Source organism: Xenopus laevis, chromosome 2S (assembly GCF_017654675.1).
Source record: "Xenopus laevis strain J_2021 chromosome 2S, Xenopus_laevis_v10.1, whole genome shotgun sequence".
NCBI lineage: Eukaryota > Metazoa > Chordata > Amphibia > Anura > Pipidae > Xenopus > Xenopus laevis.
Genome location: NC_054374.1, coordinates 63565330 through 63582366, shown reverse-complemented (window position 1 = coordinate 63582366; position 17037 = coordinate 63565330). Strand labels below are relative to the sequence as shown.

General features: G+C 37.5%; 1 protein-coding gene across 2 annotated transcripts in view; it reads right to left on the bottom strand.

Moving 5' to 3' along the window:
- Window positions 1-2703: 2703 nt before the first annotated feature.
- The window catches only part of rassf5.S (Ras association domain family member 5 S homeolog), a 46151-nt gene continuing 31817 nt past the window's right edge, over window positions 2704-17037 (bottom strand). For both annotated transcript variants that reach the window (XM_041583884.1, XM_018249387.2), the window contains 4 exons: window positions 9827-9925; window positions 8866-9151; window positions 6686-6801; window positions 2704-5221 (listed from right to left, as the gene is read on the bottom strand). In XM_041583884.1, the coding sequence (XP_041439818.1) occupies window positions 5069-5221; window positions 6686-6801; window positions 8866-9151; window positions 9827-9925 (654 nt within the window). In that variant the 3' untranslated portion in view covers window positions 2704-5068. The remainder of the gene's footprint in view (window positions 5222-6685; window positions 6802-8865; window positions 9152-9826; window positions 9926-17037) is intronic.

Below are 17037 nucleotides of genomic sequence, written 5' to 3'. Positions count from 1 at the left end.
TTTGTCTACCCCTGGTCTGGGCATTTATTCTTCTCACTGCCACTGGTCACAACTGCTCACCTGTGCACATTCTCACCCCTGTGCTTCTTCAGAGCATGTGCATGCTCCTCTTACAGTGTTTGTGCGTGCTCCATCACTCACATACAGGGGAGTGGGACGAGATTGCCGGCCAAGTTGCCTTGGGCACTGTGTTGGCCTGGCTCTTTGTAAGATCTTTTCAGCTTTTAACAAAATAAATCACATGGGAATAGAATATTAAAAAATGTTTAATGTATATTTTATAATATGGTTAAATTTACAGTCTACAGCACATATGCAAACAAACACCCACTTCAAAGCAGGTTGTAAAGCTAATGCCAGACATAGTGAAACTCGGCATGGGGAGAAATGCAGGGTGAGAATCCACTTTCATGCTTCTTGGATGTGCCTGTACTCAGATGTATTCATTACATTGTCCTGAGTGCAGGTATATTGAGCAGATTTCGGTTCTTAAACGTGAACGTTTGCATTGAAATCTACCGCATGTGCCTGCACCCGGGCCAATGTTATGTATCTGGGTGCCGGCACATTCAAAAAGAGTAGAAGCTGATTCTTGGCCTGCATTTCTCTGCAACCTAAAAAAGGAATAAAAAAAGAAGCAGCTCACTGGATGCATTACATTTTCATTTGCAAAATAAATATTCACTCTTGCACAACAGATTTATACACCAGCACAGGTTATCAGAGTGGTTATCATCCGGATATGGGAGATTGGTGCAGGTTTATTGCAAAAGACCTCTTATTACTATACAAGGAGTAATCCTCTTTAAAGTAGGATTAAAGCTAGGATACTCATCAGTCATGCAATAAAGATTTTTTATATTTGTTACCCTGTTAACTTTTCCCCTGAATATTTGGTATGGCAGAGAAAATTTAATGTATTTTCTTCAAGCCGTAGCAAAATCGGTTCATACAATATATTGTATTTTCTCTTCTGGAGAAAGCAGCAGAAAATTACCATGTGCCGTTTACCAGACTTTTGGTTTACTTGAGAAGGCATTTCTGGGAGATTCAGAGTTATTCAATTTCATAAATCTGTTTTGCAGGACAAACTAGACTTTGCCACTGTTCTCTTTTAGAATAAGGCTTGGGAGCAGAAATATTATCTGCAAAAGGGGTGTTTATATAATTTAGAACACCTACTTTAAAGGGATTCTGTCATGATTTTTAAGGTGTCGTTTTTATTTCTCAGTGACATTGTTTACATTACAAATAATTTACTCTACCATGTAAAATGTAATTCCTAACCCAACAAATGTATTTTTTTTAGTTGTAATATTGGTGTGTAGGCAGCCACTTCAAGTCATTTTGCCCGGTCATGTGCTTTCAGAAAGAGGCAACACTTCAGGATTGGATTGCTTTCAGGCAGGCTATTGTTTTAACCAGCCTGTGGTATGTTACTTTTTACAACATAGAAACCAACTAAACAAGGGGAGAATTACCAATATTGCAACTATGTGGACATGGGAATTGGGGGACAGAATGTACAAATTTATGGTGGCAAACAGTGCAGGGTTCATACTGTATGTACTTTACAAACCACCCTCTCTTCAAATTAGGATCTAGGTCATTATCACCCTTGAAGGGACCTACAGCAGCAGCAATTTTCTTTATTAATGTAGCTCTAGATATATAAAATACCCCCAGTATAAAGTGCAAAGATTTAAATACATTATACAATATATCTGCTTAAATTAGGCCTAATCCCTGCATCTTTTTGCTAATCGCGTTTTAAGCGGATATTTGTATAAAATAGAGCATGCATTATCAGTTGCATCATCAGCATTTTGCTCAGCACTATGCTACCAGTTATTCTGCTGTTGTCAATAATAACTGAAGGGGCCTAATTATAAAAAAAATTATATTTAAAGTTTTCTGAAGTCGAATTTTCAAAATTTATCAATCAAAAGAAAAATCACAAAAACTAGAATGAAAAATTCAGCAACTGAAACCTGATGAGCTTCTGCAGTCAAATAAATCTGAACAATTTTTTTAGCTTTTTAGAAATGAGTGCAACAATTTTTCTTTGCAATTGTTTTTTTCCGGAACTGAACAAATATTTTAGAAATTTGTAATCTAGTAACATGATTTCTCAGGGTAAAATTCATTAAAATTTGAAATTAAATCTAAATTTTGCGTTTTTCTGTATTCAAGTTTTCCAAACTTAAACTCCATCAAAAAGGGCTGAGATTCAGCCAAATCTTGGACTTTGTGCATCCCTTTCTGTGTCTAAAAATTCGCCATCTTAAACCTGCCAAATTGCTGTTTTAGCCTATGGGGGACCTGCTAGAACCTTCTAGACTCCTATTTGGCGTCAATTGGTGGAGTTTAAAATATTTTTTGAAAATACTTCCAATTCGATCTTACTTCGATTCGAATGATCGAATACAGCCTATTCACCCGGGAAAAAAAACGTAGTTTTTTTAATAAATTTCGGTCAGTCTTTTTTTGTTCAAATTTTGAAGTTATGGGAGTTCAAAAAAACTCCCATTAGTTCGAAATTCGACCCTTGATAAATCTGCCCCTATGTTTCAGGTATGGGATCGCTTATCCAGAAACCAATTATCCAGAAAGCTCTGAATTACCATCTACATCTCCCATTTTAATCAAATTAAAAAATATATATATATTTCCTCTGTTATAATACAACAGTACCTTGTAATTGATCCCAACTTAAATTATTATTAATCTGTACTTGAGGCAAAACAGTCCTATAAGGTTTATTTAATGTTTATATTAGAATGTGGTAATATTGGTATGTGGGTACTAGTTTGCAGACTATAGACATATACTATATAGTGTATTGATTTTATATAGCTTGCTGGGGAAATCTGAACTAGAAGTTGCAAAATTTACTAAGTCCCAGGAAACTGTTCTGTGTAGTTCCTTACACAAGCTAACTGGTTGAGCTAAATTACTAAAAGTCTGGGTTTTATTCCTGTATAGCAGTATTTCCCTGACTATGGATGTAGCTTTCATTAGTTATGTACAGGTAGATATTTGGGGGCCCAGCATTATAGCCAAACAGGTTATGCATATCCGTACTGTCAAGTGAAGTAATGCCACAATGCACATGTACATGATGACTTCTGTACACGATGCAAATGGTACCCCCCTACCAGCCACATCTGCTAGCAGACTTTTTAGTAAAGTGTCCAGCAGCAGTGGAAGATCTTTTTAGTTAGTCCCTTGAGTGCCTATATAGTAAATAAGCCTCTGGTAACAACCATGATTCCATGGTTTTGTAGTCTTGTCTGAAGATCTCTGCAGAATAGATGAATTGTAACATCCCTGTTATGTAATATCCTTGTGTCTTAATCACAAAACTTAGACTGTAGGCTCTACACAGGGCTGTTACTGATGGACAAGGCTGGTTGCAGGTTAGCTCATGCATTTCCAATATGGCAGAAGAAATTCACAGTGTGGTAAGCTTTAATGGCAATACACTTGAATATCCCATATGAGAAAAAACAGGGATCAGTGATGGATTTTAGACCCCAAATCATTTGTAATGAGCTTAATCACACACCAAAAAGATGTACAAATTGATATTTGTAATTATTTTAATTTACAAAAATAAATATAATATTCCTTTTATAACTATTGCTTGTGTTCTCTGGGAGTTTTTCAAAAAAGAGATTTCACTTATGAGCTTGCCTATATTCATCGGTCAGTAATTTAAATATGGTAGCAACTCCCCCCCCCCCTTCATTAAAGATTACAGTAATAAAGCTGAGCCCTTTCCTGAGATCCCATTTTACCATCTTGGTACAATTTTGCTATCATTCACAAAACATACAATGCAATTCCACATACATCAATCAATGCAAAGAGAAAGTGGACTTTACAATGCCTATATGCATTTTGTAGGATAGGATAAAAATTCCTAACGATGTGTTTTACCAATCTGTATGGGCAACTGAGTAGGTCTGCAAGAAAATCAGGCTTTGATTCAGGATTCATATCCAAAGCATTTAGACCTGAAATAGCTGCAGTTAAATGACCAAAATGCAGTAAAACTCAGAACATTTGCTTCAAACATTTAAATATATACTGGGTAGTAAAAGAGGGTCCTTTTCCTTGGAAAGCAAAATACTGCAATCAAAGACGACTGGCTGGCAGACGTTAATCTTATTTATTATTCCCTTAGGTAAACTTCTTTCACAAAGGAAAGATAAATTCATAATAAAAACTATATTTCTGGACAATCGGTTGCAATTAGGATATCATTTAAAAATCCCTTTAGACAATGCAGTGCAGATAAGCTGAAAATATAAACTATACACTGTATGCAAAATTAAAATATATAGACAATGTATCCATAAACATTTGGAATCCACATTCCTGCAGTTCTGTTATGACTACCTCCAAAAATATTACCAACCGCACCCGTTGTTCCACATTCACTATTATCTGAACATACTGTTTTGGTCCTACCAACAGTTGGCTTGACACCAGCATACTTTTGTCAATAGCAAATACTGTATGTCTCCAACATACTGACATCTGAAAAAGCCCAGAAGTAGCTTCCTGATTCTCTTCAGTGCAAGACAGTAACTTCACCTTGTGCAATAAATAAATAAATATCACTGATTCATTAAGGAAAACGACACCAAGGCAGAAATACTTTGCTCATCCATGAAAATATGTATTGTTATACGTATGGCTTTGCATCTTGTTTTCCTGACAAGACAGCCTTTTGTAAGTGCCTTATTGCAAGGTGAGACCTGATTTTAGGCTCAGCCTTTCAAGGGCAGAAAAATACTTCATAAAAGCTGTGTCCCTGAGCAATTAGAGCCTGGCTGTGTGGTCCATAGGCAGGTATCCTTGTAAGAGGACCTAAAAGTGCGGGTTACGCTTTACTTTAATCAAGTGGTTGGATTTTAGACCTGTGTTTTGGAATTTTGTAGAGGCAGAAGATACAGCAATCATTGTAGGGGCAAAATGTAGATCCCAGCCACTGAAATGTATGTTGCACATATCAGGTTCCAGTATCCTACCCCTTTGAGCTTTCCTAAGGCCTTTGGTTTTATACATTTTTCCTCTTGGCTTCAGTTATGGCGTCCTGCAGGTGCTGGCGGAAAGCAGCATATTTCTTGTGCACTTGCTGTACTTTGTCACGTTCTTCTTTCTCAAGAATCAAAAGAAAGTTCTGCAGCTCTGGAACTCTAAAGGCATCCCACTGAGAGAAATAATAAGGGCAAACATATTAAATATTGCTAATCTCCAGACAAACGGAGAAAAAACATGTCGAATACATGATATTTGTATTGATTATTACTATGGTTTGGAACCCATTAATAATTTCCTATGGGAACTGAGCTTCCAAACAAAAAGATCTAATTTTTTGAGTCTACTAAACATTTTTATGAAAATAGATAGAAAAAGCATTCTGCAAAAGAGATGCTTATAGATTCAAAATGCTGAGTATTTATGGGTTGGCAGGTTCATTTTCTATTAAAAAAAACTATTGAGTCTGGGTTTTCCTCCTTGCTTAGAGATGAAATCAATTTTCCTGCCTTCCTGGGTTTTTATGTTAGCACAAACGATAGCCTACAAATGGGTGAATTTAATATGTTTGTTTAGCACAAAAAAAGTTTGCAAGCACCTTTGCAAATGTTAACGACCATGTTTGCTCCTTTTTGACTGATTACAGACCTCAACAAATTCCTTGCAACAAATGTCTTTTGCAAATATGTGCAGTGTATGTAATAAAATGTTCTAATCCCAAAGCATTTTTTTGCTATAAAATATTTCATGAAGCTCCAGAGCAACCTTTGCTTAGCGATAATGTGCAATGTAATATTCACTAGCAAATTATTTTACATTGTGAGCAGCGCTAAACATTCACAAAAATTTTACTTAGTGCTTGCAAATTTTAATTACATTCCTCATAGGGGTTTACATTTATTTTACCTTAAAATACTATAACATTGAGCAGGTTAGATTAGTCCGCTCACAAAGCACTTATTCTCCTCCTGTCAAGTTTGTTTGGTACATGAGTGGGAGCAACCATTTTGCTTACTGCTGCACCTCCTGTACTGCAGAAACAAATCCAAATGATTGACCACTTCTACTATGTCACCCAGTACTGGTTGGGACCCTAGCATTGATAGACCAAAGGTTTAAGGAACATTGTGCATAGTCTTGTTCTAAAGATAGCAACCCAGTGTACTTGCAATTAGATAACACAGAAAAAGGGAATTTACTGTGCACAAAGTATCTATTTCTTTATGTTCTATGTCAGACCATTGTGTCTGTAGCGTAAACCTTCATTTTAGAGATGTTTTACCTTAAAATGAAGATTTAAATAAAGCTAGCTATGTACAGGCCAAAGGGGGTACAGGAAAGATCCTGCAGGACCACATACTGCCCATGGACTGATATTCGAGGAAATGTATATCATGTATTTGTAAGTCTGCCCAAGACCCACTCATGTCAGATTGGTGCAATATTTGAGCCATTTGGTTCATCAGACTTGAATAACCAAAGGTTGATCTGCCTGTGATTTTTGAGAGGCCACAGTTTTGTAATAAATCAACTAGGCTGCATGAAAGATCAGTTCATATCTGGTTAGTATTAGATATTCATCTGGATAGTAGTACTTCTGACAAATGTCTCACAGCATAGGCAGTAAATTACTTACTTGCACCTCTCCTGTTTCATTTTCCTTCAGTACAAAACTCAGTACATCAGTTTCTGGTCCAGCCAAAAGTCGCAGGTATAATGGATGCTCCGTAAGTCCCAGCTTCTGCATTAAAACTAGAAATATAAAGCTAGAAATTAAAACAAGTACTAGGATTGCTGAAAAGAACCATAGTTCATGTTTATTGCTTTTGAACAGATCTACCATAGTTCATGTTTATTACCTTTGAACAGATCTTGGGGTTGAAGGCAAGAAAGCACAAGATACTGTATATCCAAACTATAATAAAATAACTAAGGAAGGAAAGATCTAACTGATATGCAATTATCCTTTTTATTACACTACAAAAACTATAAAATGATGAGCTATTAGAAGAGTGTAATAATAAAACTTGCAAATCTTATGGATATTGGTCCACACCATATAGAATCAAGGACTCCTTTTGCCTACATAAGCAACCAAAACATTGCCAACATATATTTAATAAAAATACATGTTAGATAAATAACCCAAAGCATGTAGAAAATACTTTGACTTCAAATAAATACACTGTCAGTATCCAGATTATTGTTCCTTGATGGGATCTTTCTACCATACCTTAAGTTTGCAACAAAACAAAAAAAAAACCAAACATTAAATAAACTAAAGTAAAGTTGTATTGCCACCAGATTGTGCATAATGTATTGAATACCCAGTTATTGAGGCAATATACTGTATAACTGGCATGTGTGTAGTCAATGATTTTTGGTATATTAAATCCTGGATAAAATGTCTGACCAAAATAATGTGAATCCATATTCCATTATCTGTAATTAGCAACATTTTCTGTGAGCAGAAAAGTTTTATAGTCGTCATTCATGCATGGTGATAACATCACTTGAATATAAAGGTTTTTATGCAGCTTGGCCAAAGAAATCTCATGAAAAAAATCTTAAATTCAGTTAATTCTTAAAGGGGTGGTTCACCTTTACTTTAACTTTTAGTATGTTGTAGAATGGCTAATTCTAAGTAAATTTCAATTAGCATATATTTTTTTTAACAGTTTTTGAAGTTACATAGTTAAATAGTTAAATCGGGTTGAAAAAAGACAAAAATCCATCAAGTTCAACCCCTCCAAATGAAAACCCAGCATCCATACACACACCCCTCCGTACTTTCACATACATTTAATATACCCATATCTATATTAACTATAGAATTTAGTATCACAATAGCCTTTGATATTATGTCTGTCCAAGAAATCACCCAAGCCATTCTTAAAGGTATTAACTGAATCAGCCATCACAACATCACCCGGCAGTGCATTCCACAACCTCACTGTCCTGACTGTGAAGAACCCCCTATGTTGCTTCAAATGAAAGTTCTTTTCTTCTAGTCTGAAGGGGTGGCCCCTGGTACGGTGATCCACTTTATGGGTAAAAAGGTCCCCTGCTAATTGTCTATAATGTCCTCTAATGTACTTGTAAAGTGTAATCATGTCCCCTTGCAAGCGCCAACCCCAACCTTGACCGTCTACCCTCATAATTTGTCATCCATCCCTCTAACCAGTATTTGACTTCTTATAACTCTTTACAGCTTTCAAATGAGGGTCACTGACCCCAGATAAAAAAAACCTCTCTATTCAGGTCCTCTTCTATTCATATTCCAGTCTCTTATTCAAATCAGTGCATGGTTGATATGCTCTTTGGATCCTAGCAATCAAATTGCTGAAATTGCAACGGTGATAACCCCTTTATACATAGAGGGAGAGGCCATAAAGAAACTTACAGGATGGGCCTGCCCATATATTACCCTTTATCAGGGCCGCAACTAGGGGTAGGCAGAGTAGGCACGTTCCTAGGGTACAAAGCTTGTGGGGTTCCAGGCACATACCTTTCACTGCTGCCTACCCCAGTCCCGTCTGCAAAGTCCTGCGCTTTATACTTGTTTGCCAATTGCGCGAGGGGGGTTGTGCATACATGAGGGGGTGACACAGCCCACCAGCATGCATGCTTGCTTGCGTGGTGGAGTGGCAAAGCGCCCCGGCCTGGTTGTCTGGGGTGCCCGGCCCTGCTCTTTATACTGGTGAATATAATATATAACAGGTGACATTCTAGAAAGTTGTGCGCCTCAAGGAGGTAATATACTTGGCTATCTTTGCCTCCCAAATCTCTGATTTTTGCAAGCAACATAATGCTCACCTTGTCCATCTCTTTGCATGTGTTTGAAGAGTGCAAATTTCTGGGGATCATCTGCCACCTGGAATTTTAACAGCAGCCCCCTTATAACCTCGCTGGTTGTTGTCACACTGCTGATGTGCAGTTGTTTCACAGCATCCAAAGGTACATAGAAAGATGTCTGCTTATTTGCTGGCTTGTTTTGGGTCAACTCTTTTAAAGTCTCAGATGGAGTTTGTATATTTGGTTTGTTGGCACGTCGGAGCTTCAGATGCACTTTAATGAATCCTGTGAATGTCCCATCATCTGCCTGACAAGTGCAAGAAACATATAGTTGTTTTCATACAATCTGTGTGTCTGAACACCATTTAAATGTTTACCACAATATATCATAGTATACAACTGATGCTAAAAATTCACCAACTGAACCCAGGGGAAAAATTCCAGTACCACTATTAATACTGGGAGTATTGGGACTGCCACTCTCTGTAATTTGCATGTATAGTTGTGTCCAACCCCTCAACATGCACAGGAACCCGCAAATCCATGATGAGTGCACCTTACATGTTTCAATCAAGTTTAGTATGCCTACCGAGAGAATGGCCATATTCTACAGTCGGAACCTATGAGTCGGAACTAGGGTTACCACCTTTCCCTGCTGCTAACTCTGGGTGGGGTAATGATGTTGCAGGGCATTGATGTCATGAGGGCTGGTTGATGATATTGTGGGGGTGGGTCCAGTATAGCATCTTTTATCCAGAATGCTTGGAACCTGGTGTTTTACACATAAGGGATCTTTCTGTAATTTGGATCACCACATATTAATTTAAACATGAAATAACCTAATAGGATTGCTTTGACACCAATATGGATTAATAAGGATCAGTTCTAAAGTACCGTTTTATTATGTTGGAGAAAAAGGAAATAATTTTTAATGAAAAAGGGAACCAATACATTTATTACATTATTTATTACAATTACTTACCAGTTTCATAATCAAGCCATTCTGAACCATTGTGTTGAAGGCCTCTATTTTCTGTTTTAGATCTTGAACAGTGGGTTTTGTTTCTTCCTTTGGTGCATCCTGTAAGCAAAATGTAAAAATAGTAAAAACAGAAAGATATGATCAGATTTCTATTGTTCTTCTGGCGCATCTGCAATTTTTTTCAAACCATCGTAATGAACAAACTGACTCAAGTACATTGATATCAGTCCTCATTATGCAACCAGCATAAATATACCAACAATTATGGTACAATGTTATCCATATCTCTTGTTCATTATAAGCTTGGAGCTTTTCCAGTTGCAAACATGTCAACTATCTGGATCCACCAACTTTTAGCCTCATCTCCTGGTCATCAACCATAATAGCCCAGTCACATGACTCATTTCACCAAAATATTTGGTTTAGCATAACATTAGAATATCATAATAATATAAGTTGAATAAATTTTCTACCACTAATTTTTATAAAAAACATTTTCATTAGAATTTCAATAAAAGATTTACTTTTCCAGAATCCAGAATCAGACCTCCTATATTACATAAACTTAGCAAAACAGGTATAAAAATCACATAATTTTTTGTGGATGAAATGAAAGGCAGGACTTAGAAGGATGTGTGATATTACCTTCAGCAAGGATAATAATTATGAGCATATCTGTGGCATTGTTATATTCAAAGGGCATCCCCAGCAATTGCAGAGGTGGCAGTAGTATACAAATGGTCTAAGTTGTATTGATCAAGATGAAATATTATAATGGCAAATGTGATTTTGCAGAAATCTGGGTATTTTGAATTCAGGAAGGAATATTGTTTTTCGTCCTGGCATATAACTGGTTCAAGTTTCCCTAGGGCTTTGTTATGGATTTCTGTGGATTCAGGGAACTAAAAATAGGTTTCGCTATGAAAGTGATTTCTAAGGACATGTGGTTTTCTGACAATATATATATATTATACATTATTGAAAATCCTGACAGCATATAGCATACTAAAGCAGTTCTGATGGCTAATATGTAGCATTCAATTTATTTCTTCATATCCATCCTTCTATAATTCCCAGCATCCACAAGTAGCTTTTGGCTCTAGGAGGATCTATACCAGGGATCACCAACATTTTTTAGCCATGAGCCACAATCAAATGTAAGCAGAGGTGGGGGAGCAGCACAAGCATGAAAAATGTTCCTTTTGTTCACAGGACTGGCTATTTTATAGCCCCATGTAACCTGGCAGCCTAAAGAAGGCTCTGTTTGGCAATTCAACTGGTTTTTATGAATTCAAAAATAAGCACCTGCTTTAAGGCCACTGGGAGCAACATCCATGGGGTTGGTGAGCAACATATTGCTCACGAACCATTGGCTGGGGACCACTGATCTATACAGTTGTTGTTCAAGCGACTTAGTAGTGGCTTGGATATCAACCACTAATATTTTGTATTACATTGCTCACATTTAATAGTGTGTTCTTAAGCTACGTCTTTAGAGAGAAAAGTAGAAGCAGTTCCATAGAAGTGTTGCTGCACTTCCTCCCAACAAACAGGAAGTTACTAGAGATAACTTTAACCCTTACGTTCAAAACAACAAAAGCAGTGAATACACAACCATTCTGTTTTTTTTATCATTTTACAAAAGCCTGATGCTAATTAACCTCACAACCTTTGCAACTTTGCAAACTTACCAGTAACTGATGAACTAAAACTTGTCATACGCTTAAGATAGTAAGTGGTTTCAGTTTTCCAATTTAATTTAGTTTCTTTAAATAGGGTGTTTTGGGGAAAAAAAGAGAATTTTAAATGGATGCACATTTCTCAAATTAAATGTCTCCTGTGTGACAAGGTAGTGTCCCATCAGTAGGGATGCCATATGGTCAGTATATCACCAGCCTAGCTAGTAAATATGATGCTTGATGCCAGTGTTATCAATAGGGAAGAAAGTCAAAAATATAGGCCTGTGCTTATTTCCAGAAAAGGGGGTAAGCCTACTCATCAGTCCAAGGCCAGAACTAGGGGTAGACAGAAGAGGCATGCGTCTAGGGTCCAATGGTGAGGGGGGACCCCTGTTCCTCCACAGGCCACTCATAATTTACCTTCCTGCAGTAGTGAACACATATGCCCAGTATACTGGTACATTGTATACTGGTATAGTCTGTAGCGTGTTAATTACAAACCACTTACAATAAGGTACACTGCAAAAATGTACAATGTAACTCTTATGTAAGCAGAATAGTCTTAAAAAGTAGATTATAAAAGTGCTCAGGGGAATGCTTCATAGATATTTCATATTAATGTATAAAATGTACGATCCTAACTGATCTTCAGGCTTGCCAAAACACCCCCACCCTCATCAATGTTTCAAGTCTTCTCCATCCGAAGAGTACCTGATGCTTGGGTGATTGACAAACACGTCTTTATAGCAACTAGCAACTCTCACATTACAATGGTTGATGTTATGGCACTTATGTTCCTTAAAAGGCATTGCTTGGTTATTCATGTGTATTTATCTCATAGTGGGAGCTTTTTATTCAAGTTATATCTAAGCTGTTTTTATTGATACAGTAAATTTAGATCAACAGATAAGGGAAGCTGCATGTTAAGAACTGTTTATAGCTAAATAAACTTTATAGTTGCTGAAAATGTGATAGGTAAACAATCCATTTGCTTCATGTGCACTTAAAAGTCAAGGTTTTGCACCATAGACAGAGGCTATATATTGTTCACTGGGGCACTTCTGGGGAAATCAGATGTGAAACTCCCAAGTTTGATACAGTGGACTGACCAACTGGACAGCATGTACGTAACATTAGCAAAAATCAGAAGCTGATACTCAGAACTGGATTCCTACCAATGGCATGACAGACTGTGTTGTCAACCAGCTTGTTCATTGGGCTTTTACCAGAGTTTTTGTCCTTTCTCTACATACTCGGGTGAGTACTTTCTTTTATTAATAAGGAAGATAAAAGAATGGATACAGAAAGGTCTGCATGGACTCACAAGAGGTTTGAAGATCTACAGAACCAGCAGTTCTAGCCTTGCTTTGGCATAAGATTATAGAAGGAAGTTAAACTGACTGCATTGATGAAAGTGACAACATTATTAACAACACTCCTATAAGTCTGCTACTTAGGAGTCATTTTACTTATTATCTCCTGGCCAAATAATATCTTTTCCCTATAACTAACTCCATCCATTCAAATGCTCAGTAATTCATGCAACCTTTAACCAAAGTGCATCTTTGAGTTTCAGAATCATTTCATTCATTTAAAAAAATTTGTAGTGGAAGAAATCACCAGTGACCAAACTCCTTTTATCACATCCCTATAATCTTCACTTATGTCTCAAGAACTTTTCACATGTCTTACCCACCCTTAGAAATCTGTTTCATAGTGCCAGCAGAGAGCCACAGAGCCTCTTAAAGCAAATGTTCGTACGATATTCGGTATGTGTATTGTGGGAAAAGAGAAAACCGATATTGGCTGAAAACTTGGATATCAGTCGGCTCGTCAATCGGGCTCAACGGAAAATTTTGATTGGGTGCCTTCGAAGGTACGCAATCATCGGCCATTGTTAGTGCTGATTCATCAGATACAGGTATTGTTTCTACCTGTATATCAGACAATTCAGCTCTACACGTGTGTATTGAAACAAACAATCTTTCTTAGAAAGAAAAAAAAAGAAAAGAAATCATAATTGTTACGTCTATGGCCACCTTGAGCCTTGAAATACAGCTCTTCATCTATGATTAAAACATAACCTATCAAGAACTAGCTCATGTTCTAATCCCCTGTCACCTTTTCCACATACACTGTAATGTGGTTTCTTGGTTGCAAATGTAATGCTAATACCTAAACAATAATCTCTACTACCAGCAGGCCTGGACTGGGAGTCAAAATAGGCCCTGCCATTCCAAGTACACAGAGGCCCAAAGAGCCCCCTACCAGCCCACTATATGGTAACTTTTTATGGAACCATACAGCAGTCCCTCTGGCATTTGCAAGAACCCACAAATTGCCAGTCCGGGCCTGACTACCACATAGGTCACCAACACCTTATATTGCACTATATTTCTGGACTATGAACTCCTGCAAGAACCTTCAGCATTTCTTAATATTTTGCAATAATATTGTATCTGCCTGATACAAGTAATACAGCAAATCCATAATTTTTGTATTCAGACAAATACCAAATCCTCCACAGAAGACATTGAGAATGTGGACAAACAATGATTGCATTCAGTTTTCCAGAGAACTATAGGAGAATTAAATCCTAAAAATTAATGTAAGGACCTATAGTATTACTATGCTCCTATAGCTTTGAATCCCTACCCTCCCTCCTTTTCCCTAGTTGCTGGGCAAAAGCTAGTGTATCTAGTTATATTTGCATAACCAGGTGTAATGACCACTTCCTACCACTTACCACACTTCCATATAGTGCTTGGAAAGGGGTGGATCTTTCTCTTGGGCTGCTGGTGTCCTAACCATCTGGATGTGCCCATTGAGCCTGGGTACAACAAGGCCCAGTAAAGCCTATAGCCCTAGAGGGACCTGAACCTCTAGTGTCTGAGTCAGGGACCAGGGAACCCTGTGAACGAGGTTAGTTAGAATTAGGTTATATCTGTCATAGACTCTCTAGGAGAGTAAGATTAGAGAGTACAGATAGCAAGAGCAGCTTTGTGTTCCATCAAGGATCTGTAGCAGGGAGTAGCTTCCCAAGGCTTATATTCTATGTGTACTGTATATTGTGAGTTGGTCCCTAGGCTTAGTAAGTGACAGCAGCACAGAGCATGTGCAGTGTATCAGTAGAAAAGAAGATGGGGAGATACTGGGGCTTCTTTGGGGGCACAGATCTTCCCTGCTAAAGAGCTGTGGTTGCCTTGGGCTGGTACAGAAGACCAAAACATAATACACAACATTAATTTCTAATTCATTAATTAAGCTTAATTTCTCCTTTAACGTTACATGACTTTAAACACTGAACACTTCAGATTCTCACAAATCTGGATCCTACAAAAAAAAAAAAACTAAGATTCATCCAAATCCCAAAGCAAATCCTAAATTCAGTACATTCCTATTTAATGTTCACTATTTATGTTCTATGGCGAGAGAACTAACAGGGGAGAGTCGCATATGCAGAATAAGAACAAACTGCTGTACTGGGAGAACTGTGCCCTGTTATGTTGGTTCTGTTAGCATTGTGATTCATTGTATACTACACAATTACATCTGCAGGCAGTGCAAAAGGCTACCTAGGTTGTCATTTTGTAAATGTGGGTCAGATTAGCATTTTCGCAAGTTGGAAATGAGTATGTACTTTTTTCATTATATAACATTTACTTGAAGAGTATGGAGGCGACTGATTTCGCATCTATCGCATACACAATCAAGAGTTGAGTCAGGGGTTCAATACCATGAACTCTGAAAGTATACAAGAAGCATGCCAGAATTAAATATTTATCATTGTATTGAAAATTGCTTCGATTTTCAGTAAACTTTAGGAAGAGAGAAGATTAGTTCAGGACTAAACTGGCCTAATCTTTGGAATTCTTCCTAGAATTAAGTCAGGTTCCTTAGTCTTGACCACTAATTGATCTTGAAAGTGGGAAGCTTGGGGTATTTATGTTTTTATGGACTGTGATTGACCATTTCCTCCAACACATTCCTCAGTGGAGGGGCCCATCAATTCAATCTTCTTTTTCTGCTTGCACTCCTACTAAGAAGTCAGACAGAAAGTTTTAGTCCCATTTTCCCCCACAGGCAGCCAAGCCCCCCTATTCAGTGCACACCATTGGGACACTGAGACATCTATCATGCAGCAGTTTTCACTTGCACGTTCTTAGGCTAGGACCACGGGCGGAGAACCCGCGTACTGGCTTCTCTTCTGCAGGCAGAGGGGATTTTGACACAAAATGAATAATCTGTGTTTCGCAGAGACAATGTTTCCAGGTGAAGGAGGAGCAGCATGGGAGCGGATTCTGAGCCTGTGTTTCTCCACAGGTCGAGATCCACAATCGTGTGGCTCTAACCTTTTGTCATACTTGAGCAGAGGCACCATGGTGTTTCATAAGCAGTTCTTATCTTATTCTACTAAATAAGAACAGGTTCCTGGTATGACAAAAACATCACTGTTCTTCCACACCAATCAAAACCTCATGTTTGTCTAAGGAGTTTCATTTAGAGAGGTTAATGAACTTTGGGGAAAAGTGGAAGTGGATTACCCTCTTTCCTCCTATAAGAAATGCATGTGAGTGCGTGGGAGCTTCTGCACATACTATATTTATTGGGCTGATGATGAAAGACGGTATATGGTGCCCCTTTAGTGTATTACAGATAGATCTTTGTTATGGCTTTGCCTCCTCAGGTTACAAAAGCTACCTGGAAATATAGGATGAGAAAATAACTCATACATTTTTAAAGCCATAGCACATTGCAGTCTGTAACTAGGAAATGACACGTACAAGTGAAATTTAATTTCTGCTTATAAAAAATATTTGCTCAAATACAACTATGTTCGAAGGCTTGGTGATAGCTCACTAAGATAACATTTTAATCTTGTGCTCTTGATAATGGAATAAGTTGCCCACTGACATAATTAGAACATACTGCGCCCCACCAAAATTATTTGAGCCCTTCCAAACCCTTTATACTTTCAAAAGGAGAACATTTTAATGATAGTGCTTTACCAGTAAGTGCCACTTGACTCCATATACTGTTTTGACCCCATATACTTAGCAGTCAGGTCCACTTTCTTTATAGTTAAACTCCTGTAATAGCCTGTTTCTTTTCTGCGGTTAAATAGGTAGAGGAATGGTATTGGGAGTTGGAGTCCAGCAGAAAGTAAAAGCAATATTTTTGCTTTATTGAAATCTTTAAAGAAACATTGCATAGTACTGTAAATAGTTCTTAAATGTGAGTACCCTGAATGAGACATCAGCACTTTATAGACAAATGCTCTAGTTCTTGGGAGAAGTTAACAATACAGGAGTCAGAAAGTCCCTTTAGAAGCTGATTGGGAAAATTAGTATCATGGCTGATTACTTCCTGTTGTTAAAGAAAATGGTAGAAAAATGTATTTGGAATTAAAGTTCTTGTGATTTATTACAGATTTTATTCCCTCTCCTCACAGTTTTCTAGCACCAAAAAGGTCCTTTTAAAAGAGTATTGTTGTCTACAAAGTTCTCTGTTTTATATATGTCTCACTAGGGC